Source organism: Halictus rubicundus, chromosome 8 (genome assembly GCF_050948215.1).
Source record: "Halictus rubicundus isolate RS-2024b chromosome 8, iyHalRubi1_principal, whole genome shotgun sequence".
In the NCBI taxonomy this organism is placed as follows: domain Eukaryota; kingdom Metazoa; phylum Arthropoda; class Insecta; order Hymenoptera; family Halictidae; genus Halictus; species Halictus rubicundus.
The window spans coordinates 16,354,507-16,379,564 of record NC_135156.1 but is presented as its reverse complement, the minus strand read 5'-3'; the positions used below and the strand labels follow the sequence as shown (position 1 = coordinate 16,379,564).

At 49.4% G+C, this 25,058-nt stretch overlaps 2 protein-coding genes across 13 annotated transcripts in view; one reads left to right on the top strand and one right to left on the bottom strand.

Annotated features, from left to right (window-relative positions):
• The window catches only part of LOC143356547 (uncharacterized), a 42,548-nt gene extending 29,417 nt beyond the window's left edge, over nt 1-13,131 (top strand). The window contains exons 3-11 of the mRNA XM_076792341.1: nt 6,031-6,123; nt 7,986-8,177; nt 8,265-8,383; nt 9,043-9,373; nt 9,441-9,553; nt 9,838-9,973; nt 10,058-10,486; nt 10,768-10,890; nt 11,141-13,131. Of these exons, the coding sequence (XP_076648456.1) occupies nt 6,031-6,123; nt 7,986-8,177; nt 8,265-8,383; nt 9,043-9,373; nt 9,441-9,553; nt 9,838-9,973; nt 10,058-10,486; nt 10,768-10,890; nt 11,141-11,479 (1,875 nt within the window). The 3' untranslated portion in view covers nt 11,480-13,131. The remainder of the gene's footprint in view (nt 1-6,030; nt 6,124-7,985; nt 8,178-8,264; nt 8,384-9,042; nt 9,374-9,440; nt 9,554-9,837; nt 9,974-10,057; nt 10,487-10,767; nt 10,891-11,140) is intronic.
• A 487-nt stretch (nt 13,132-13,618) lies between these two features.
• Hdac4 (histone deacetylase 4) overlaps nt 13,619-25,058 on the bottom strand; it is a 64,026-nt gene continuing 52,586 nt past the window's right edge. For 8 of the 12 annotated variants that reach the window (XM_076792320.1, XM_076792321.1, XM_076792326.1 and 5 more), the window contains 10 exons: nt 24,670-24,807; nt 24,035-24,135; nt 23,192-23,332; nt 21,810-22,161; nt 20,866-21,363; nt 20,161-20,430; nt 19,644-19,990; nt 18,684-19,238; nt 17,945-18,084; nt 13,619-17,241 (listed from right to left, as the gene is read on the bottom strand). In XM_076792320.1, coding sequence (XP_076648435.1) covers nt 17,178-17,241; nt 17,945-18,084; nt 18,684-19,238; nt 19,644-19,990; nt 20,161-20,430; nt 20,866-21,363; nt 21,810-22,161; nt 23,192-23,332; nt 24,035-24,135; nt 24,670-24,807 — 2,606 coding nt within the window. In that variant the 3' untranslated portion in view covers nt 13,619-17,177. The remainder of the gene's footprint in view (nt 17,242-17,944; nt 18,085-18,683; nt 19,239-19,643; nt 19,991-20,160; nt 20,431-20,865; nt 21,364-21,809; nt 22,162-23,191; nt 23,333-24,034; nt 24,136-24,669; nt 24,808-25,058) is intronic. The other 4 variants (XM_076792322.1, XM_076792331.1, XM_076792332.1 and 1 more) reach the window with 3 other exon arrangements.

Genomic DNA, 25,058 nt, shown 5'->3' with positions numbered 1-25,058 from the left:
AATCTCGAAATTTTTGGGGTTCCCGACCCGACCCGACCCGACCCGACCCGACCCGACCTCTTCCCGACTCATCCCGACCATCGGCTTCTCGCACACCCCTAGACATTATTGTATATATGTACTGGGTAGGAACGATCTGTACCTCCAATGGTTATTGTAAAAAAATGTATGCAATTCAGAACCAGCGGATATTTAGGTAGAAATCACGAATTTACGAATATTTTAGGAATATATTCAATTCGCCCTGACGCGCGAGGGAAAACTTGCGATTACATAACCTCCTCGACTACGAAGAAGAGGCGGCAGAATAAGATAAAAATGAATTTAGATAGAAAATTATTAATATCCGTAGGCGACTTCAAAGCCGCTCGAAGTTACACAGGTGTAAAGAATAAAGAATTCTTAAAGTAGATGGAACTTTTTCAAACCTGAATTTCTCAGAGTCCTGGAGACGGCGGAGAGGAAGGATTTTGAGGTTCGTGTTCAGGAAATCTACGAGGAACACAACAAACAACGATTAAAAATTGAGTACTGTTTCAAGCGTGCTATAAATTTCATGGTATCCGGGTTAAGAAAATTTTTGAACTGAATATGTAACCTATATATCTTTGTAACTGGTCGAATAAGTACGTTTTACTTATTGAAGTTGCCTCATTTCTGCCACGGTAGAAAAGAAGCAGGAAGTGCCCAGGGATTTTAAAGAGTACACTGTATGGCGACCATAACTATGGAAGATAACTTATTTAGAAGTAATAATATCCTAACGATACAATGAAACAGAAGTTTATAGAACGAAGGAGATAGCTTCACAGAGCTGCCTCTTTACTGCACGAAACGTATTAAACACGCAATGCTATCTGTTGCGAAACCACCATACTTATCGCTCGCAGCTAACTTCTTTTTGTACCAGGTGAAAGATCACGCGTACGTATTTCTACCCTGGTATGTTCCTCGAATGAAAATCCAATTTAAATAAATGTATCCAGTGAAATACAAAATTCATACAAAAAACTAAAATTTTTATTTTCCATAAAGATCCGCAGTCTACTGATAATAACTCGGATCGTTTGTACGAATCAAATAGACAATCGAGTGTTAAAAGTTTCTATTTTTGAAAATCCATTATTTTGAAAACCGTGTAAATCGGTGGGAACGGTGTACATACCGTGAAATTTATTTCTGCCCGATTGCGTCGTAATTCGATGTGTTCGCTGAAAATACGAAGTTACGAATGAAACGTAATTGATCGAATTAGAGTGTACAATGAAATTCGACGAAGACTGCACAGGAGGGGGATATTTTCATCAACAATCGAGGATCGATGGTTAGAGAAATCGACGCCGAAAAATTAAAAAAACAAAAAGGAGCGTAGCTACCTCCATATTGTTGCAAACCTACAGTGACATCCACTAATATTCGGACGCTGTTAAAAATCGCATAACTTCGTCAATATTGGACTGTAGTATTTGAATTTTTTTGAGAAGTTTTTTGAGAACAATTGGATCACTACATAACGTGAGAAAAATGTTTGATTAAAATTGCAATTGGTCAAAATTACAGAGAAAGTACTAAAAGTTGTATCTTGCAACTTTTTTATGCGGGCTTATATTAAAAATGTAAAAAGTACGTTTTGTACATCTGTGTCAATTATACATATTCTGAATATTTCATCAGAATCGGTCAACATTGCACTGAGCTACAAACATTTAACCATGAAAACTTAAGGGCGAATTTCGCGCTTATGCGATCATTTTGGAACATCTGCAGCTCATTGCAACGTTCACCGATTTTGATGAAATTCTCAGAACATGTATAATTCATACAGATCTACAAATCGTACTTTCTAAATTTTCAATGTAAGTCCACATAAAAAAGTAACAAAATACAACTTTCAGTATTTTCTCTGCACTTTCGACCAATTGAAATTTTCGTAAAAAAATTTTTTTGCTTTATGTAGTGATCCAATTGTTCCAACTTCTAAAAAAAATTCAAGTAGTATAGTTCAATATTGACAAAGTTATGCGATTTTTAACGCGTTGAACGCCACGTCACCCATATGCGGGTGACGGAATTATTTGTGCAGGTTTTAAAATGAATTTTTACGTTGATATATTCATTGTACTAAACATGATTAGGATCTGTAACATGCAAGAAAGTTGGAGGATTACTTAGTGGCATACATTTAATTTTTCGCAATTTTTATTTCATTAAATAACTTACTTCGACTTTATGGAATTCTGGGGGTATCTAGTTTGGCGATCAAACTGTTAAGGGGGCCGGCAGGCATTTGGCCTTGTTATCCTGTGCCTTTTTTCTAGACATTTTACGTCTTAAATAAGTAAGTAATCAATTAAAAATGCATACCACCGTCTTTGTACATGTCTTTGCTACGTCTGTATAGAGCCTTTTTTTTTCGATACGAACACTAAATCTCTCGAAATTAAGAGAATCTTTCAGCGGCAGCCATCTTGTGACATGATACTTGCTTCAGAATTCGACTTTTCTGCCAAACATTACACAAATTACTCCACGATGAGGTAAAAATTCGCAATTTGGGCTCCATACAGACGTAGATTGGAGATTTAGGAAACACAATTGACCACTTCTAAACTGCTGATTGCAATATTGAAGCGGCAGTTTGTCTAGATGTTGACCCTTGCATACGTATATGGATTTCGAACCATGCAGGCCCCCTAAAGAGCGTACGAATACTTATAGGACCGACTGTAGATCGTCCGAATATTAGTGGGAGTCATTGTATTTGTTGGACAGCGGTGTCGTTGGTTTGGGGGATGGTAGGGGGTCGGTTCGGTTCGGTTGTCGGTTCTACTCGGCCCTGTGCTCGGATCCGTTGATTCTCCGTGTTTCCCCTCGCACCCCTGTCGCGATCGCTCGCATATCCCCACCATCGGCGCGTGCCACGAACCAAAGGTTCTTGAATCATTCCCGCGCCGGCCGCCGCGAGGAGCGCGCGTCGTTTTGCCACGCTGTCACCGGTTACGCCACGAGTCGACTCGACTCGAATCGAGTAGTGCCGAGCCGAGCCGAGCGGAGCGGTTGTGTACGTTGCGCAGCAAATTCGAAACTCGATCACGCGCTGTCTTTCGGTCTGGTGCTCGTGTGTGTCTTGTTCCGTCTATCGCGCGCGTGTTTACACGCGGTGTGGCAGGCGTTACGCCATCGTTTAAACATCCAGTCCACGTCGCGGGTACGCGTTCGAACGGCCGCGACGCCGTACGATAATCGCGCGCGCGCGCGTGTGTGTGTTCCGAACTATTTCATTTTCTCCACTGGCAAGTGGAAATCGAAAACTGAAAGACGGGCATCTGGTGAATCCGGAGTATCGGTGATCGGTCGTTCCAACGTTTGTGTGTTTCGAGCGTACCTGTGAAGCTTTTGCACGTGCATCTCGAGAGTCGATAATCTGGATTTCGTTGCGTCGCATGCTCCGTGGTACTACTTGGCTGCACGGTAAGTCGCTGTTTGGGAACGACGCTTCTCTTGCGAACGCGTCCGGTCGCGTCTCTTTTCTCTCTTTCTCTCTCTCTCTCTCTCTCTCTCGTCTCTCGCAAGCCGCGAACTCGGCTACGAATCGTATCGCCATGTGTATCGAATTCTCCACGATATCGCGAAGAGGTTACCATTCGACGCTCTCGCATTTTCTCTCGACGCCTGCACACGGCGTAAACGCGTGGCGTCGAGCGCCACCTCTCGAACGCTACGGAAAGTCTCCGAATTCGAGCCGCGGCACGCCATCATATTTTTCAAAGCGAACTTGTTTTCTCTCCATTTTACTTTTTTCCGGTTTGTCATCTGCTCGGATCGTCGCCCGGCTAATTATACGCGAAGCGACCGACACGTTCCGACGACGAAACATCTTCGTTCGCCCTTCGTTCTTCTCCCTCTGTTACGTCGAGCCCTTGAAACGTTCTCCCGTCAGAGAAACCGAGACACGGTTCTCTCTCTGTCCGAATTCGTTGCGCGCTACGGGATCAACGAAGATCTTCGGATCGAGTCGTTCGATCTCCCTCTCCCCGTTCCCCCGATTTGCCAAACGAATCGGTAGAAAATGGAGTTTTACAGCGGTGTCCGATGACTGCGCTCGTAACCATTGAATTTCATCAGAAATTGAGAACGACTGCACGAGCAACGAGGGGAGCAACGAGCTGCGAATTACAAAGGATAATGGTCGAGAGCGGGTCGGAGTGGGGATAGGAGAGCGAGATGGTGACGGTGTCGGCGATGGGGGTGGGGCGCCGAGGAACAGGTTTAACGTTGCTTACATCGAGTAACAGACCTGTTCGAGTATATCTATTAGATCTCCGCTCTTCTCTTTTCTCGCTTACCCGTGCTCGCTCGGATCTTTAACATGCTTTCTCTCTCTCCATCTCCTTCTCTATCCGTGGCCGAAGGAAAACCTGGTCCCGAGATTCGAGTCGTACGGTTGCGACAATCGGAACAGAGTACGAACCGCTTTCGATCGAAAACGACCGTGTCTCTCGTCCCGTAATTTGTATGCGCCATTACGGTATTGTTGGCGGCCACGCGGCCACGCGCAACGAGAGACCGTCGTGTCGATTCGACAGAAACCGGGAAGCGGAATCATTCTCCAGATTGCCGTCCTCGAGCCGTACACTCGACAAATAACACGTTACATCGTTCTCCACGGCCGATCTCTGAATCTACTCGCCCGTTGTATGCTCGCTCGCGTTCGTCCACCTAGCAACCTACCAACCTACCTATCTGCCTACCTTCCTGTCTACCTACCTACCCACCAACCTACCTACCTACCTGCCCCGCAGCCTACCTGCTACCTATCTACCTACCTGTTCGCTTTCTTGCCTGCTCGACCGGCCGCCAGCCCGTCTGCCTGCTGTTGCTTCTGCTGGAAAAAGCAAGCGTGTACTACTACTCTCTGCTCTCCCTCGTTTCGCGCGAGCCAGCCGATCGTCTCCCGTTGCCGAAACGATCGTTCCTCCCGAATCCCCGATTCTTTCTCCGACGGGGAAAGGTTTCGCTGAAGAGAGCAACCGATTTGACGCACCTGTTCGTTTAGTGGAATTATTATCGTTCCCGGTCGGAACGGCCGCGTATCGGTGCATCGAGAAACGAGGATCGCGTCCCGCCTACCAGATGTCGGGGACCGCTACGACCGACGAAGACGGAGCAACGTCCTTCTCCTCGAGGTCTGCTCCTCGGTTTTCGAGGAACCGACTCTCGGTTCGCTGGATCGTTTGTTCTCGGTTTTGAAAAACAAAAAAAAAAAAAGAAAAGAAAAGCGACGCAGACTATGGGAAACACGGGGATTTTGATCGCGTTTTCGTTCGAACGAATCCGGTAAACCAGAGGGAAGCGCCAAAGGGTCGATGACCGCGAAGGAACGCGAGTAACGCGTTTGGTCGAGGGTGGGTAGCGTCGGCGGCGGCGGTGGTGGTGGTGGTGGTGGTGGCGGTGCTGCTGCTGGTGGAGGTGGTGGTGGTGGTGTTGGTGGTGGTGGTGGGTGCTGGGTACCGGCGATGGTGGTGGAAGCAGCGACGGTAACGAACGTAAGGGGAGGCGGCCGAATCGAACTCGAGACGCACATAAAGAACCTAATAATGTTTCTGTTCGAGGCTTGGCGTCCCGTCGACGAACGGATGAATGCGCTTTGTCTTTGGCTTGTTTTTTTTTTGTTTTTTGTTTTTTGGTTATCACTCTTCTTCGCTCTAGCCCGCGGTAATCTAGTTGTAGGTACTGAGGGGGTGGGTGGGAAAGGAGACTCTCGCGAGGGAAAAAGCTTGTAAGCGTACTAGGAAACGAACGTCGTCGTCGTCGTTGTCGGGGGTCGGCCTAGGCAACACGGCTAGCCGACGGTTGATCAGGACGAATCGAAACTCTCCGACGAATAAATTGAAAGAGCGCGTTTCGTTCCCCTTCGACCCCCTCTCGTCCGACCCTCGGCGTTCCGCGTTCGAACGGAGAGGTCCAAGCCCCATAGTTCGGCAATGATTCAGCCGTGAGCGACGGTTAACGTCGTTTGTCTGTTTCCAGAGAAACGAGAACCTCGATTTCGCGCTGAACGTGCCGCAGTCTCATCACCCGACGCCTTATCATCATCAAGAGGGCTACGCCATGGCCGATCAGGTGAGTTGCCGCGACTTCTCCAGCGAGAAACACGGTCGAGCCAAAAATCGGACGCGGAAGGAACGCGCGTGCACGTTCCGCTCGCCCGGCACCCTAACCGATCACGGACCGGTCCTGATACTGAGCTTCTGGATGTCTCCGGTGGGCTCCATCTTCTCACCGATTTTCCTCATTTCGTAAAATCGCCCCCGAGAACAACTAGGTGTACTAGCCTCTCCCCACGGTTCCCTTTAGGCTCTCAGAAATTGAACGATCGGAGTTTCCCCGAGGAAAACGGAAACGAGAAGGGAACGAAACGTGTGCGCGCGCGCGCGCGTCCGCCGGTACAACATACCGATACAGTTTGCCCCGTCTCTCGACACGGTTTTTGGGATCGGGTTGGGCCGCATCGTTCCGAGCGACAGAGGGTGTCGTCTGCCGGCCCGCGCAGAGAACCCAGGGGGGAAGGCTTAGGCGAGTTTCGCACAAGCAGGACAAGGCATGCTTCTCTGTCCCGCGTTGCTTCCTCGAGTCGTTCTCTCGGAGGCAGGACGCTGAAGGATACGAAGGACCTTCACGAAGGTCCCTTTACGTAGTCTCTCTCTCTCTCTCTCTCTCTCTCTCTCTCTCTCTCTCTCTCGAATCTGCTCGTGGATGCGGGTAAGGGCGCGAGTTACGCGGGTAACGCGAGGCTGTACAAGACGAGCATATGCTCTGCGTGTACGCGGACACGAGAACGAGCTCGTTGCGTCGTCGCTCGCTGGGAACGAAGACACGGGCGAATAGGATCGCGAAACCAGGCGAGAGCACCAAGCAAACCTACCACTATCTTGCCGGAGGTATATAGATATATACATATATATATATACATATATATGTATATAATAGGGGCAAAGAGAAGAAAGGGGGTGGAACAGGCGAACGGAGAAAGAAAAGTTTCGACCCGGTGGAGGAAGAAGATGGATAGATGCGTAGTCGATTCGGCGGAGACGGAACGGGGTTTCGGGGAGTGGGTGCGCTGGAGAAGGAGTAGGAGTAGGAGTAAGAGTAGGAGGTAAGAGTAGTTGAAATAGGACGGGACGGGACGACGGGATGGGATGGGTTGGAATGGGACGAGACGGGACGGGCCGGGCCGGGCCGAGCCGGGCCGGGACGGATACGATGTACGCGTACACACGATAGCGGAGGGGTAAAGCGCGCAGCGAAAAGGGACGGGGGTGAGGAGGAGCGGGAGCGGAACGATAGAGTAAGAGAAACACCGCGAGTTAAGGGGTAACGCGATGGGCATGGGGGAGGAGAAGGGAGGCAGAGGTAGGTGTACTCGATCAATAGGCAAGTACGTTCCTTCAAAGGAAAATTCCTGACGCTATTAAATCCAATTTAAAAACTTTTATTCCCCCATGGACTCGCGCGTACAACACGAATTTCGTTCCCTTTGTTTCCCGCGCCCCTCCGTGTACCCCCTCCGTGCCCCTTGTACCCCGAAACACGAATTTTGCGGCGTGCGTACATGTACACGCGCCGCGAGTCTAACGAAACGAACGAACACGTTGTCGTTCGAACCACGATGTCGCAAGGCCATGTATGTATCCGTTTCGAGAACGACGAGAGAGCGAGAGAGAGAGAGAGAGAGAGAGAGAGAGAGAGAGAGAAGCGCGCCGGAGACGACGGTGCAGGAGAACCGGAACTGGAAACGGATACGGAAACGGAAACGATCCAAGTCCGCGAACCGGGCATGTGGAGGGCAGATTTTTCAAGTTTTTTCCGATTTCTGTCTTTGTTACGCAAGCTCTTCCCGCGCGTGCCACGTTGATTCGCCGATCCGAGCAGGCCGCGCTACTTCGATGCGTTCAACCGTTCGTCAACTTTCCCTTTCTTCGTAGACGTTTCACACGCCCAGCTTCGGCGACGAGGATTTCGATATTCCTTCGATTCATTCTCACTCGCACCAGCAGCAGCAGCACCAGAGGCAACAGCAACAGCAACAGCAGCAGCAGCAACAGCAGCAGCAGCAACAGCAACAACAGTCGCAGCAACAGGCTCAGCACGAACAGATGCACAGCTATCAGGCGAGGGTGAGTTCTTCGTTGCCGACGCGACAGAACAGCAACGGAAACGTTTGGTCGACTCGTTTTGAAATTCCTTTGAACACGATTTCACAGATGATGCAGTCCACCGGCGGCATTCAACAGTCCCCGGACGGATTAAATCTGGATCCCGGAGGATATCAGCAGTCGCTGTACATGCAGCAGGACCACGCGATGCAACCGATCAGCGTCGGGTAAGCTGCCCGCCGTCGATTCGTTTATCGGCGCGTCCCGTCGCGTCGCGTCGCGTCGCGTCGCGTTTCCCCTAATCTGACACGGGCCACGCGTTTTCCTACGCCGGGCGAAAACCTACCCCGTTGGCCCCGACGTCCTCGGATAACTTATCTTTTTGCGACCCTTGCGTTTTGCGATGTCCCATCGCTTTCAATCTTTCAATCCAGTTTGATTCCCGACGAACACCGTGTAGAAGCGAGAAGATTGAATTTACTCTGCGCGGTTTTCATTAGAATAAAGAAAAATTTAAACAAAGAACTCGATTCGGGCGTAAATACTGACCATTTAGAGGAAAAATTTAAAAATCAAAATTTAGTATTTAACACTAGGTTTACGGGACCCGTCAACATGACGGATTCTAATATTTTTAACTTACGATTATTGAGATTGCGAAGATCCATCGACGCGGAATTACTCGTCAAACTTATTTCCTTAGGTATATATTATTTGAAAAATGGCTGAAAACTTGGATAGACGCGTTCTTCTTATTTTTATAAAGCAATGTAAAATACTCACTTTTAATGCTCCGTGAACCTAGTGTTAATGAACGAGCTACCTCGCTAATCCCTAGCGACTTCGGACAGCAATTTCAACGACTTAGAATTTGTTCTTATTACAGCTCCAGCTATAGTAGTCCGCCGGGCTCGTACGCGCCGATGAGTTCCCCGCGTCAGCAACACGGAAATCAGCAGATGATGTTGTTGCAACAGCAGCAGCAGCAACAGCAGCAGCAACAGCAGCAGCAACAACAGCAGCAGCAGCAAGCACAGATGCAACAGCATATGCAGTACATGCATAATCAGCAACAACAGATGCAGCAGCAGCAGATGCAATACAGGAGTCCCACTGGGGGTAGTCCGCCCACTATACAGTCGAGCAACGTGCCCGAGCCGAACAACAACACTACCACCAGCGAGGACAGCGACGACAGCACGCCGCACTCTGGAATCGTAAGTACGCCGACGAGAAATGATTCGCGAATCATTCGTACACGATTGGTAACATCGGTCTCTTCAGATCACAGGGATAAAGCGACCGTCGCCGGAGCCAGCTGACGTCGGCGCGAAGAACCAGAGGAAGCCGAAGTCGCAGAAAAAGAAGAAGAAGAGGGATCCGAACGAGCCACAAAAGCGAGTATCGTTTTTTAGTAAACCTGCGGAACAGATACCCTTTTACCGTACATGGGATTTTTGAACGCACACGTGTAGATAGAATTCACTGGTACCGATTCTCGCGAACGTCTCGGAAACTAATCGAGACCGCCACTATCATGCGAGAGAAAAAGGTGTTAAAACCGTTAAATAATATATCGAAAAATCATCGAAATCCGAGGGTAGCCGTTCCGCAATTTCACTGATCCCATTTTACCAAACACTCGCAGAGTCTACATTCGCCGATGTAATTTCCGTTTCAGACCAGTATCGGCGTACGCTCTGTTCTTCAGGGACACACAAGCTGCGATAAAGGGTAAAAACGCGACCGCGAGCTTCGGTGAGGTGTCGAAGATCGTTGCCTCGATGTGGGATGCTTTGGACAGCGAACACAAGAACGTGAGTGCCGGTTTTTGTCGCTGACGGTGTTGTGTACCGTTTGTCCTCTGTTCCATCTTCTTAGTCCTCGTCGTTTTATTTTAGGTTTACAAGAAAAAGACCGAAGCGGCGAAGAAGGAGTACTTGCAAGCTCTGGCGGCATACAGAGCGTCTCTCGTTAGCAAAGGCGCGGCTGAAAACGAGCAGCCGCAACAGGCGTCCCCTCAACAACAACAACAACAACAACAGCAGCAGCAGCAGCAACAACAACAGCAACAACAGCAGCAACAGGTTCAGTACGCCACGTACGGGAACTACACCGGAAGCGGGACCCCCGTGAGCGTTTCGTATCAGGTCTATAGCCCGCAACCTCAGCCACCGTCTCCTCAGCAACAGCACGCGCATCCGCATTCGCATCAGCATCAACACCAGCACCATCATCCGCATCCCCAGCAACAGCAACAGATGCAGATGAAGAAGTCGGCTCATCATTTGAACATGACGGGGAACCCGCAACAGCAACAGCCTCAGCAGGTGACTTATCTTTGTTCACTCGCTTGTTCGCGTAAGCTCTTCAAACATTTTCAAAAGAAACGCGATCGATCCTCGTTCATTGTCCGGGAAATGATTTTTTTAAATAAAGAATCAGCTTTGAATCGGCTATACATAACTGTTTACAATTAATTCTTGGCCTTGCAGTCTTTACAATCTGACCAACTGGTCAATCAAAAAAGAATTGAATATGATTAAAAACATGTTTATAATATGGATAATCACATTCGCATTTTGGATTATCAACTGTTCTCCTTGTTCAGGGTATGATGAACACTGCGATGGTGTCGACGCACATTGGCCAGCAATCGCAACAGCCGCAGTCGCAGTCTCAGCAGCAACAGCAGCACATGCAACAGCAGGTCTCCCAGCAACAATACATGCAGGTGAGCCTTGACAGAGTCGATGACTAGACTGTAGATTTTATTCATTTATAAGAAAAATTGGTAGCTGTATAGCCTCGATACATTACTTTCGACTCATTAAAATTATTAGACATTTCCAAGTATCAATTTTGCATAAAAGATCCGCAGTCTACCGATAACCAATCGATTATCGCAAACGCTTTCGAGCACTCGAAGCAAGGTAGGCTAATTTTCTTCGTAACTAACACGGTATATCGGTGCACGTGGGCAGGTGCAGCAGCAGCAAGTGCAACAGGTTCAAGTGCAACACCAGTCGCAGCATCATCACCAACACCAGCAGCAACAGATATTGCACGCGAGCCCTCCCAAAGGGGATTCGATGTCGACTCCTTCTCCGGCCGGTAGCACAGGCCAGGCGACCATAACCGGTCAACGACCGGCGTCGAACGCGTGCATCAGGCATGGTTGCCCTAATCCCGCGGTTGCGAACAGCGAATGGGAGGATGAGTATTGCAGCAACGAATGCGTGGTCAGCCACTGCAGGGACGTGTTCACCACGTGGGTCTCGTCGAATCAAAATCCACAACAGAACTTTTCCACCGTCAAATAAGAATACGTAGGATCTTGAAACGTGCGATTCACCCGAACGCGTTCGACCGTCGTCATCATCGTCGTCGTCGTTGTCCGTTCGTTCGTTCGTATCCGATACGAGTATACCTGATCTAAAGCGTGTACATAAATTGACAAAGAGAATCGCGTAGGATCGAGCAACCTAACAAACCGATGACGCAAAACACTCGGACTGGTACGCGTGCGCGTCACGGGTCACCAGTCGTTTATCGTTCGTAGCTCTATATGTGCAAAACGCGAGAAGACAGTTCTCTGTCATCGCGGAAGAGTATTATGAAATCGCCAAAGTAGCCGATCGAATCGAACCGTAGTTCCGAAGCGTCGACGTCGTCCTCTTTTTCCCTCCCTTGCTCCCCTGACCCCTGACCCCTGACCCCCCACCGTTCTGTTTGAGATTCCCGCGCGTCAGAAACGAGAGAAAGAACGGCGGATCGAGTGTAAGGAAAATTGCATTTGTTTCTCGTAACGTTCCGTTAGGCCGTTTAGGCGATCGATTTTTAGCGATTACGTGTCAACGTAGAAGCACGGTACGCGATCTCGCGCATCACATTGACGTGCACTCGGTTACAATGTTCTTTCGCGAGTCGAAGCGCGTCTTCGTTTACTGAGCGTTTCTGACAACAACGTCCGAGAACCGTGCCCGGATGTCGGATATCTAGCGAAGACTCGCACGGCAACGAGCAATTTATTTTTGTATAATTATACGGATAATCGGTGGAAACTATAGCAATACGAAAAAGGATATCGGTCAAAGCTTGCGAGACGGATGATCATCTCGCCAGGTTTATCCTCGTCGACGACGGACGACTTAGGTGCGTAGAATTTTCTCGAATATTCCCGTGCGCGCGCTCGCGCGTTGTGGATTCTGTTTCACGCGAGATTATGCGAATCACCAAGCGGATAAAACACGTGGAAAACGATCGGACGAGGGTTGTGCCGCCGTCTGCCCGCCTGTCCCCCGCGTATTAATTCATGTCACCACCACTACCCCATTGTCGGCGGCGATTCTACGCTCTCTGATAGCTGATTCTAGACAGACGATCAATAATAATGCCAAGGAGAACCGTGAACTTTTGCGTGCCGGTGTTTCTATCGATGATGCAAGCAAGCAAGCAAGCAAACAAGCAAACAAGCGTTTTTAACAACCGTTTTTTGGTTTCTTTTTCTCGAGTATCCTCTTGTACATAGGACAAAAGAAATATTCCAATAGATTTTCAAAGCTCCACGATGTAAACATAATCGGTAGTGTACCATACTATGGTAAACATCCCCCTCAATATATCGTAAATGAAATGTATGAAATATATAAATACAAAACACAGAAAACCGACACGAGTACGTAAATACGTATATGTGCATGTGTACGTATAGACGATTCGCTATTGTATGTACGTATGTATAGATGTACACGGTGATAGCGTAGCGTCGCGACACACGTAACAAAAAAAAAAAAAAGAAATGAGAGAAAGGGTGAGAGAGAGAAAGAGAGACACATGCCACACACTGACACACACATACACACACGCATCCACTCGGCGAGCTGAATCGGACGAACGCGTAGATGAACCGAAATCGAAACAGAAAAACCAACTCTGAAAAGTTGTCGCGTCGTCGGCCACGTTGCGTAAGATTCTTCCCATGCGTTAGAGTCTTAATGGCGTCGATACGTATAAACCGAAGAAGAACAGGAGAAAAATACGTGAATAAGGAGCGAAAGAATGTAAGAAAGATGAAAAGATTGAAATAAATCTAGACAAGCTCGAATTACTTATCGTAGTGCTAGCACTTTGCGCCGAACGTATGCATACACGCATGCATATATGGGTATGGGTGTAGGTGTGCAGGTGCGTGCGTGCGTCCGCGTGTATGTATGTATATGTACAATGGTGGTTCGAAAAAAAAGAGTTGATTTGAATTCCTGTTGATTTCTGTACAAAGAGATACGATTAAACGAATGTCAGTGTGGAACATGCGTAACGCTTATGGTTACGCTTATGCGTAACACAGTGATGGGACACGGGGGTGAGAAGGGGCGAACACTCTCATTCTCCCTGTCCTCGGGTATAGGGGTGGGGAGGGGGGGTTCAAGAGACACTGCAAAGCGTCGGTAACGTATATGTAACACAATGACTATACCTTTTATTTAAAGTTATTTTACGAGGTACATTTATATACATAAAAAATGTATGATTAATACGTTTAAGCTTACGCAATATAGACATTCGTACACGTGCAATAACGTAATCGTAACATTTGTTTATCATCAACTTTAGCTTCTTATTCTGGTTTCGATGCGAGTCAACGAATATACATCTAACTGTATCGATTTTCTACGAACGATACCGGAATGTTGCAAGTTTCTTTGCCCGAAACTCATAAAACTCTCGTAAATTGTCAACAATTTATAAAGGTCCGTCGCACGCGAAATGGAACAAGTGGCAACGAAAAGTTTGGTCGAGCCGAGCCGATAAAACCGCGGTGAGATAAAAGAGGCGAGGATGGAAACCAGTCGAGGAGAAGATGGAGGACGCCGAGCTGTGGTCATAATATCTTCACGGACGAGCACACGATGTCCCGTTGTTGTTCGTTGATGCAGCCAGGCTTGGGGAGCGAATGGGAAATAGGGATGAAAGAGGTCGGTCTCGTCACGAGTCGACCAAAAAATTGTTTCGCGCGCTTGATAATTCCATGATTTTTTTCTTCTTTTTTTTTGGTAAAAACACGAGACGACACGCGACGAACGCTTGAGATTCTTCACGGACAAGCTTCGAGAGCGCGTCCGAACGCATGGCGTTCGTTCTCCTTGTACTCCGATGTGTCGGTAACCACGCGGCGCTCTTTTCCAATCTCGCGAAAACAATTTTCATCCGCGTGGATACACCATCGTGCCAGGTACGTTACTCGCAACGTACGTCGCTTGTTCGCGTGTCTCTCTTCTCTCTCTCTCTCTCTCTTTCTCTGTGTATGTGTGTGTGTTTGTTTTGTTTTTTTTTCTTTCGTGTTTTTCGTCAAATGCACGACACAAAAATAAATGCTCCTATTTCAATTACATATCCGTCATTCTCTCTCACAGCCATTCGCGCGCACACGCATACACGGACACACGCTCTTGTACAACATACACACGCGATACGCACGCGCGCGCACAGACAACAAACGCGCGCGCGTCAAATTTTCAACAGTTTTTTTTTTCTTCTTTTTTCTCGCGTACAGATTACAGCATGCATTCAGAGGCGCACGCGCTCGCACGTGTGTATCATTTAATAATTAAACATAGCTCGTTAAATTTCTTCTTTTTTTTTTTTTACAAAATATCACAAAAATCACACCAGCCTTTGTTCACGATAAAACAACCAAATTGTTGCTATTCCGTTCGAGGGAAATAGAATCGCTGCATTCGCGCGACACGCTGTGCCGTTTCTCGCTCGTTTGACCAGCTGGTTAGCGGTAGTAACCATAACCCGCTGGCCAAGGAGGGTCGAGGGAGCCTGGCAGTGGGATGTTCGGAGGGGCAAAAGACGGTCCAGGCACGGTGTACCACTTGGTGGTCAGGTGTACCTGATCGGGGAAAGGCTGAGGATGAAGTGTACAATATGCGCATCTCGCTCGTGTTGCCGGTCATCAATGGCAGGAACCTCGCGGCAAGATGTTAAAACTCTTTGCGTTTGATACTTGAAACTAGCGCCCTTACTATCCGCATATCCGGCTATTCAGATTACTCACTGTAACCGGAAATACGGAATGAGATCCGAACATTACAACTTAGCGAAACCACTAAAGACAAAAATAGATATCTGGTCTCTATGTCTTGCAATTAATGCAAACGATTCTTATTTTGCATAAAGGTCCCCAGTTTAACAATCAGTAATCTGGATAGTGGGACCATCTTGATAGTAAAAGTCCTACTGAGAATGGAACCGAGTCCCCACGTGATAGGTTGGTGAGACCCGAAGCCTATGGCGGAGTAGGGAGGTTATGGACCACCTGATGTTGCACTTGTTGGTTGGTTTGTAGGCTAATAGGCCAGAGGCTACGGCCAACCGAGGGCTCAAGCGAGATACGCAACATTCAGAACTTCCTACTTGACGCGGAGCTGGGAAAAGATCCTGGCCTCAGCGGCCCTCCTGCTGTAGGCCAGAGTACGGCTGCGACGAAGCCTACTGGACCCGCCCACTTGGCGGACTCAGCTACTAGGGACAAGGAGGTATATCAAATACAGCTTTCGTAAGGTCCCACGCGAAAAGCGGGGACTACCTCAGAAAAGGCGAGCATAGACCACAGGAGTGCCTTGAACGCATCATAGACACCATCAGCGAGGCTAGGGAGAGTGAGGCGGTAAAGTGTCAGGGGTAATCCCCGAGGAGGATTGGAGCCCTGAACTTTACGGGGACAAGCTAGATCTGGGCTACCCAACATCTTCCCCGTCGCTGCTTTACGACCCTGCTCCTAGTCATTCGGCTCCCCCACTGACCGATACATTTGCCGCATCCAGGCGACAGAAAGAGAGAGAACAAAATAGTTCTGATCGTTAAGGCCTTCGGCTGTAAGCCATGTCCTAGAGGAATTACTTTCCCAACGTTTCGCAAGCATTGCAACTAGGCTGATCGGTAGACTGCGGATCTCTGTGCAAAATAAAAATTCTCTACATTAACTGTGAGAAATAGCAAAAAACAAGTTCTTCCCCTCCCCCCAATAATTTTAATCTTGCTACTATTTCGAATTTCCACTATTCAATTTTTTCATAAATGTATAAAATCCGCAGCCTAGTCATCGGTGCGGCTGCCACCCTCTTGAAACGTTGGGAAAGAAAATCCTTCAGGAGAAAGAGCTGCTTCGCTAGCTCCTCCTTCCTGCAAACTATACCCGTCGGTGGAAGGAGCTGAAAGCCGTTCACGAGCAGCTTGTTGGGCAACCCTAAGCTAGACCAACCGCGTCAGGAGATTGCGAAGGAGTACGGAAACCACGGTTGTGGGCGAAAAGGTGCGTGGGGAGGCACCGTACACCGATTTCCTGGAGAGCCTTAAGAAGTATAAGATGCCCCAGCATGCCCTGCGAGGGCTGCTGCTGTCTCTGCCTGAGGGTGTGTTCGAGGACGGCGTACATTTACTTATACGAGTCCAATCGGCCGGGCGAAATAAGCGTATGACGATGCGGACGCGGAATCGCGGGCAACGCAACGGAGAAGAAGAAAACGTTCGAGGTGTCCCTAACGCTACTGTCTTTTAAACGAGAAATCGTGTAGTAGTCGTCGATCGCGACTCGTAACGAGGGGGGGATAGAGATCGCGTGCGCGCTTCCAGCGTTTCCGGTCGGTTCGTCGAGGATCCTCTCGGATGAACAAGAAAGAAAAAAAAAAACTACCTACCGATCAGGTCGACGTTTCACGGTCGACGTCGCGGAGGAGACTCCTCGCGAACAGGTGGGATTTTTGAACGGCGGCGCGGAGAAAAAGGTGTCTACAACGCGTTTCGGACGAATATCCGTGTTCAACCGGTCTGCGTTACGTCGGATGGATGCAAACGGATGGAGACAATGCCGCGCGGTCGCTCGTGGGCACGCGAAAAACGCAACGATGTCGCGTGACGTCGCGTCGCGCCGCGTACAAAGGGAAACGGCGCTCGACGGAGATGATTCGGCGTTTGTCGGCTGGAGGATCACTACTCCAGTCGGCTGCGAGTTCATTTGCCGTCGTCCTGTTCCATGGGCTCCTCGGAGACTTCGCGGGAATGTTCTGGGGTGGTCCTGCAAAAAGCACAATGTACACTGTGTATCCGACGCACACCTTAACAACGTACAACACAACTTTCGTCTGAAATATTAGATCACTCTTTGAAGCAAGTTTCCCCATGAGAATTATCCATTTCTCAACCAACAGGATAGAACGCTACTCAACCCTGAAGAACTGAACTTTTATAAAAACGACGAACAGAACATTTGACTTTTGTGACACGACAGATGAACCACTAAATACACCCGATTAATAAATCGATATTAAATATGACTTTTACATCTCACTTACGGCTAGTTCTTTGGAGGTTCTCTCTTTAGTAGTTCTCATTTGATTTTTATCCAGTCCTCTTATATTTTGCTTGCTCTTTGGTATACCAATGTGAAATAGTACTTTTGTAGTTGAGGTTTTTTGACTCTATTCTTTTCTAATCTGTTCTTCCTTTTTCACCCTTGATAATAAGACACGCAGGAAAATATCATTGCGTTTTCAGATGAACAACCGTTACCATTATAGACGATAGAAAGACTAACGTGTCTGCCAGAAGTCCCGTCAAGAATATGTTTAAAAGAAAAAATTGTTAAACGAAGCAGCGAACAGTCCTGAGCATCATCAATTACGAAGCTGTAAGAATGATCCGCTGTCCGAGGGTTGAAAGCCAAAAGAGGACCTAATACTTCCTCGTGTAATCGGGGTCTTCGAGACGGTGGGACTCACGTTAAATTGGTAGGCTGCTGCATCGATAGAGAGGCCATCGCGGAGACCGTCTCCGTTTCGTCGCGCTCCTTCTGACCGGCTTCGATCGCGCTCATCGTCACCGTGTGAGCGTTCACCTTAACGCAAGGCCAGTGCGACATCTGTATCGCAAGAAACACCGACATAAGAATAAGAAGAGATGAAGAAACGTTTAACACTTTGAACGCCAACGTGGCAGCCTTACAAGTTCCACAATATCAAAGTAATGTATCGAATGAAAGACGGAATGGGCTTTTTAGCTTGGAACAGAACCTGCATCATCTTTTTAGCCTGGACCAGAACCTGCGTCATCTTTTTAGCCTGGACCAGAACCTGCGTCATCCTTTTATCCTGTATTAGAAGCTGCATCATATTTTAGGCTGGATAAGAGCCTACATAGGAGAGCCTTTTTTTAACAATCTGAACTCTGGCATTATTTGGAATCCGCTGCTAATGATGCAGGTTCTGGTCCAGGCGAAAAATTAGACTAGGGGGCAGCACTATACCGGTGACGCTAAAATCCCAGGCGTGAGCACTTTCATTTCCTCTCTGATACGGAGAGTATGAAAGTTGACGAAAACTTCTATCAGAGTTGATAAACAATTCTGTCTTTCATTTCTGGGAGATGCGGCACTCAAAGTGTTAGACAAGGATCTATGATCAAGAGCCGATTCGGGGGAGAGTGGATGGGGAGTAGAAGAAAGCGAGATAGAGATCGTACCTGGACGGCGATAGTTTTCTGGAGCGTGTCGATCGCGTTTTGGCAAGGGATCCTGGTGAGCTCCTCTTCCCGGAGTTGGCTGGGTTCGTCGCCGAGTAACGCCCGTACGCATTCCTGCGCGGAATCGCAAATGGCGGCTAGGTCGTAGCCGCCCTCTAGAGCGAGGACGACCTTGCCGTCCGCCAGGCCGAGCAACTGTTGCGTCATCTTGCCGAAACAAGCGGGGCTGACCTTGTAGCCGCCTAGGGGCGCGGCATGGCCGACGGCCGCGTCGAATCCGGCCGAGACGAGCACTATGCTCGGGTCGAACGCCTTCGCGATCGGCATCACGATCGTGCGGAACGCGGCGAGATACTCGGCGTCCCCCATCGGCGGGTTCAGGCCGCCGGACCAGGCGACGTTCACGTTGCAGCCGAGTCCCTCGCCGGCGCCGCACTCGGTCGACCCGCCGGTTCCCGGGAAGAAGTTACCTTCGTCGTGCCTGTGTATCGACAGGTACAAAACTCGCGGATCGTCGTAGAACATCTGCTGCGTTCCGTTCCCATGGTGGACGTCCTACGGTACAGAGAGAGAGAAAGACAAAAACACGGGCCGCGCTATCGTCGACGAGGAGGCCGTCGCCATATCGTATCACAGAATAGAATAGAGACTAGAATAGAATAGAATAGAACATAACAGAACAGAATAGAACAGAATAGAATAGAAAATTCCGATAGAAGCCGATCTATAGCCGATACGAATCTGTATTTTCCGAGTCGATAAGGCGGTCTCGTGCGAGCCGAGGGACTGCCGAGGGACCGACGAGGGACCGACGACGACACCGATCACCACCGGGATGATGATACCCGAGTGGCGGCTGGTGGTGTTCTCTAGGTCCCCCGTCACCCGTCACCCGTGGCACGGAACGCGCCCAATTCGCCGAATCTTTTTCGAGAGTCGAGAATCGAGAGCTTGCCTTACCCAATCCAATATCATGATTTTCCGAACGTCAAGCTTTTGCTGGAGTAACCTCGCGGCGATTGCGACCGAATTGAAGAAGCAGAAACCCATAGCCTGATTGGTTTCGGCGTGGTGTCCCGGTGGTCGCACGACCGCGAAGCCGTTCTTAATGTCGCCCATCACCGTTTTGAAGGCCAGGTCGACCACGCAGCCTACTGCCATTCTGGCGGCCGGCGCGGTATTCAGTTCGTTCCACGTCGTGTCCGAATCGACGCCCACTCCGCCGCAAGGCAACCGAACGAAATTCTTGATCGGCAGTTGAGAGAGCTTCGAGACGTCCAACTTTTGTCGATTCATCGGATTCGTCCCTGTGCGAAGCACAATTTATTCCCTGTCCGTGCGTCGCCATCGAGGGCAACGGGCTCGCAACGAAAACCGGGAGGTGCGGGGATTAACAGGACTTAACGGGTACCAAGGACGGAAACCGGGGAGAAGGAAGAGTCCAACAACAAAAGAGATTCCCTCGCGAATAACTCACCAAAGAGAAGCGCGTGCGCCTCGCTGTGGCACGTCTGTATCTCCTCGAGGGTGGCCTTGCGTGATCTGATCCGATCGCATCTTTGCAGCAGACCGGTCTCCGAGAGCCGCGCCCACACGCTCTGCAATCGGCCACCGTGCTCCGGGTGGCCGCGCACCGTTTCCCCGCACACGCACGCGTGTTTCAACATCAACGGGTCGTAGGCCAATCCGGTGGTGGGTCGATGAGACGAGGATCGCGTGAATAGATCAGCGCCTCCCGACTGGGGACCTACGGACAACGCAATCTTTCCATTTTAGCCACTCTACCGAAAACGACGCAACCCGAACGGTCCGACTTGGTTGAAACTTTGCAGGCTTCAAGAATAGCACAAAGTACTAATTGCGTACTTTCTTCTAACTGCGACAACTCAAGTTTAAGGGGTGAAGCCACCCTCTCAATTCTCTGACCTTCATAATAGGTTAAAGTATGCATCCATCTCGGTAAATATGACCTCGAGATGAGCTTCACCCACACAGACTTATGTCCCCCTCCAAATACGATAGTTATTAGGGGTGGCAGGGTGAAGTTTGAGTTGCCTCTTAGAGATAGAACTTTGAAGGGTGCTCTCACCCCTCAGACTCGACCTATTCTTTGCTGCTCTTCAAGTTTCATCTAAATCCGAGGCGGACCGTTCGGGGCCTTTTCCAGCGAGTCGAATCTTACCCAGGTGAACCAACGGACTCGAGAGCGCCCTGGACAAGGGTCTGGCGCAAGATTGACTGCTCTTGCCCGTGCCCGATCCTCCGCCTCCTCCGCCTCCACCTCCGCTCCCGCTGCCGTTCCCGCTGTAGGCCGTGGACTCGTTCGAGATCTGAAGGGTATGCCTCATCATCAGGTCCCTCTGCTGCTGGAGAAATTGTTCGCGGTCCCGTTGCTGCTTCGAGATCTCGCTCTCCTCCTGCAGATCCTTCTTCCCGCCCGTCAAGTCGATCACCTCGGACTCCTCGGACTCCGGTGCCTCGTCGAGCTGATTCGCCTGACCCCGGGATCCGACTCGCGTCAACACCGTCTGACGGATCTGCTGTTTCAGGTAGTTGTGCGCTTGCTGCTGGTCGTGCAGCTGCTTCTCCGCCAGGTACTCCTCGTAGTGGCTCTGCGGCGCCATCATGCCACCCTGCAGCATCGGATGACCCAACGGCAACGGCGCCGACTGTGTTCTACCTGCGGGCGTGAACGACGAACCAGTGTCAATTATGGTCGTCGTGCTTTTCGGGAGGGACAAAAAAGGTTCCACGCGCGGGTATGACTGCCGAGACGCGCGTCCCTCTGAACCCCAGCTATCCTTTGTTGCCTTAACAACCCTCTCACATCCACCGTCTTGAGATGTGTTTGGCACGCAATGACCTTAGAGGTGAGAAAGAAAACTGTGATATGTTATGCTGCTCAAGTAGATAGTTAGTAAGAGACTGGCTTCTGACAATATTGTTGGAAAGAACAAGATTCTGACGATGCCAATATAAGATACAAACGTCACAACGTTTCTACCACAAACTTTCGCACACTTCTCAAGGCTGCCAACGACAGCCGTTCAGGCAACACTGCAGATTCGCCGCGCGTCTCGAGCACTCGCCGGTTCCGGGTTTGCCAGTAACAAAGAGAGAACATACTACCTAAAGGCCGGTGACCAGCCTTTTGCAGTCTCGCGTGCGCTACTTGCGTGTCCGTGATCGGCGACGCGGACGTTGCCGCAGCCGCCGCCGCGGCGGCCGCAGCCGCAGCCGCGGCGCTATGGTAGGCCGCGGCGGACGGGTGTTGCCTGTTGGTTACCGTCGGGTGCTCCAAATTCTGCATCTGCTTGTGCACGTAGCCGGAATTCGCCGAGTCGCCCTCGATCACCGTCAGCGACGGGTAGAACGGCAACGTGCCCGGTAGCATCTGCCCTGTCAACGGCATTCCCAGCCTTGCGGTGAACGCTGCCCTCACCTCCGCTTCGGAGACGGTCGCCAACTTGGTGCCGGTCTGAACAACGAGAAATGTCCGATGTTAGAATCCAAATATAATACGAAGCGCTTTGATCTAGAAGCGGGTGACTTGGGCTCTTGCTGTCCGGACATCTGATTTCGGTTTTTATGCATTTATGACAGAAACGAGCTGGTGCAATTTGAAATAGTATTGTCGGGGGCTGAAAAGAAGTCTCCTGAGACGGCACAGGGTCACGGGGGGAACCTCTCGCTCCACCATAGATGCTTCCGTAACGTTTAGGGTATTAGGGGAAATACGTGTGACTCGGGGCGTGCCCTTGTCGGATTCCTGCCAAGTGATTTCTTCTCAGACCCCGATAATATAATGATTAACACTTTGAACGCCAAACTAGAAACCCCAAAAATTCCATAAAATCAGTTATCGAATGAAATAAAAATGGCAAAAAATTAAATGTACGATACTGAGTTATCCTCCAACTTTCTTGCATGTTACAGATCCCAATTAACCATTTGCACTCGGCACTATTTTCAATGTAAAATTAAATTTTTCTTCCGTCTTACAATATTTTCAATTTATTCAAACGAAACTGATCCGACTTCTACATATAGTATTTGAATGTTCAGTCATCTATTAAATACAAATATTGTAATGTAACAGATATTTTGTAATATTTTTTGTAATTTCTTTGAAATAATGCCACAACAATGTCTGGTGGTGCTTCAGAGTCACCATTCGAGCGCTAAGGGTTAAGTTTAGTACAATGAATATATCAACGTAAAAATTCATTTTAAAACCTGCGCAAATAATTCCGTCAGCCACGTATGGCTGACGTGGCGTTCAACGTGTTAAACGATTTTAAAAACCCTAATATATCAATTCTAACTGATTAAGATTATCCAAGGAAGAATCTTCTATACGGTTTCTGTTTCTTGCAACGAATCTCGATTATTTTTATTTTGCATGAAGTCTGTCTGGTCTCGGAGAAAGAGACCGAGAGTCGGAAGTCGTTCCTGAAGGGTTCACATAGAGCGTTTTGGTATGAATGGCCGGTTGCGAGGAGACTGACCGTGTTGCCACCGGACGGAACGTGAGGTCTACCCAGGGAAATGTTTGGCATGGATGGCGAGCTGAACAGCGAGAGGTCCGAGAGGCTGCCTTGCTGACTGCCGCTGGTCAGAGGTCCTCCGTACGGGGTGTTTTCGCTTTCCTGGGAACAAAAAGCGCAGCGTTATCGCATCTTCCAGAGTGAGGGTCCAAACAGGCCTGAACGACTGATCACAGCAATTCAGCAGAGTTGCCAGAGAAAGTCTTTACCCCTCCCACGCTATACTCCTCTAGCGAATATGACGTCACGTATTCTCCTCGTGCAGAGTCGCTAGAGGAGGATCGAGCCACGTTTAGAGGGTAGAGGGGGAAGTTGAGTCGCCAGAGCGAGAAAATTGAGGGGCATATAGTTACCCTCTCTCTCCGTCATTATCGGCTTAGTCACGTGACATTGTGACACGAGCCGCGTCACGCGAGCGATCCGTGACGGAAGCGTGGGAATGCTCGCCGCCGGAAAATGGGGGAATAGCGTGGTAGAAGGGGAAGAGTAGAGTGGCAGACAGAAGTGATAATCTGGCGACACAGGTGGGGTGTACACCTCGGCTTCTCTCCCACTCTACCGTACTCCTTCCATGGCGGCAAGTATCCCCCAACAACCCCCACTTCCGTTCCTCCCTCTCCGTTGTGCACACGTGTCTCAAACGTCACGTGCTCGGTCCGGTAATGACAGAGAGGGGGTAACTGCTCTATTCCCCTAAATTTCTTGAATCTGGAATCTCTCTCTTGAATCTCTTTTCTACTTCGCCCGGCAACCCTGGCAATCAGTCGTCCAGACCCGGGGCAGTGTCAGCAGGTGTCGACTCACTTCTTGAATGGCCGCCGAGTTCCCTCCAGCGGTTGGACTCGCCTGCGAGTTGCCCACGGTCGGCGGTGAGTTAGGCCCAGACTCCGGATTGCTGCTAGAATCTGCAAAAGGTTTGGTCAGCGAGCAGCGGCGTGGCTGTCGGAGCGCGTGCCTTGCCGCGTGCCGCGTGCGAGATCGTGTTCATCCAAATTCGAATCCGGGACCTCCGAATTCGAGTTTGAAACCGCGCGAGGATGCGTCGCTCAAAAGGATCGATTAACACGTATCCGTATGAATTCAGGACGGTTCGTTCATTCTTATTCTTTCTGGTTTCTCCGTGCAATGTAGAGATTGCACGAATCGACCTTGAACTTGAAGACCGACGATCGCGGCGCATCCCGCGGACGTGATCTCGCCTTCGAGATATGTTAATCGATTACGACGGATTTCTCGTCGACATGCTGTTACTGGACACTGGCAGAAAGGCAAAAAAAAAAAAAGAATAAAATCAACGATCGATTAATCGAAAACTCTGGGTGCAAAAGAAGAACCGTTCGCTAATGCTCACGCAGGAGAAGTAGTCGGTAATCCGACGATCGATCTCCGTATTTTCTCGAGGCTCGAGTTCGATCGCGCGCGCGTGCTTGCAAACGTACTTGCTAATAGTGACTTCCGTTTGAGGTGCGACAGCAGGCGATCCTTCCGGCGTGCCGTCAGGGGCGAGTTTCTCGATGCTGCCATGTTCCTCTCCACGCGTTGCTTTAGTCGCACCTTCAGCAGGTTCGGCTCCGAGGCTGGCCAATTTTAGCCAGGGTTAGTTGTTGTTGGTCGTCATCGTAACGAACCGGAGGGTAAAACGGTTGCGAACACGGAGATTGGGGACGAGAGAGCCGTTTTACACAGGGATCGAAACGTACACGTGCAAACTTTATATTTAACCACCCAACTGTGGAAGTTCATTTGAAAAATCCCTCGCGCCGCCGAATTGAAATCAACCAATGACGAATATACACGTCGAACGCGGGTCAAAGCCCTTGTATAGCTA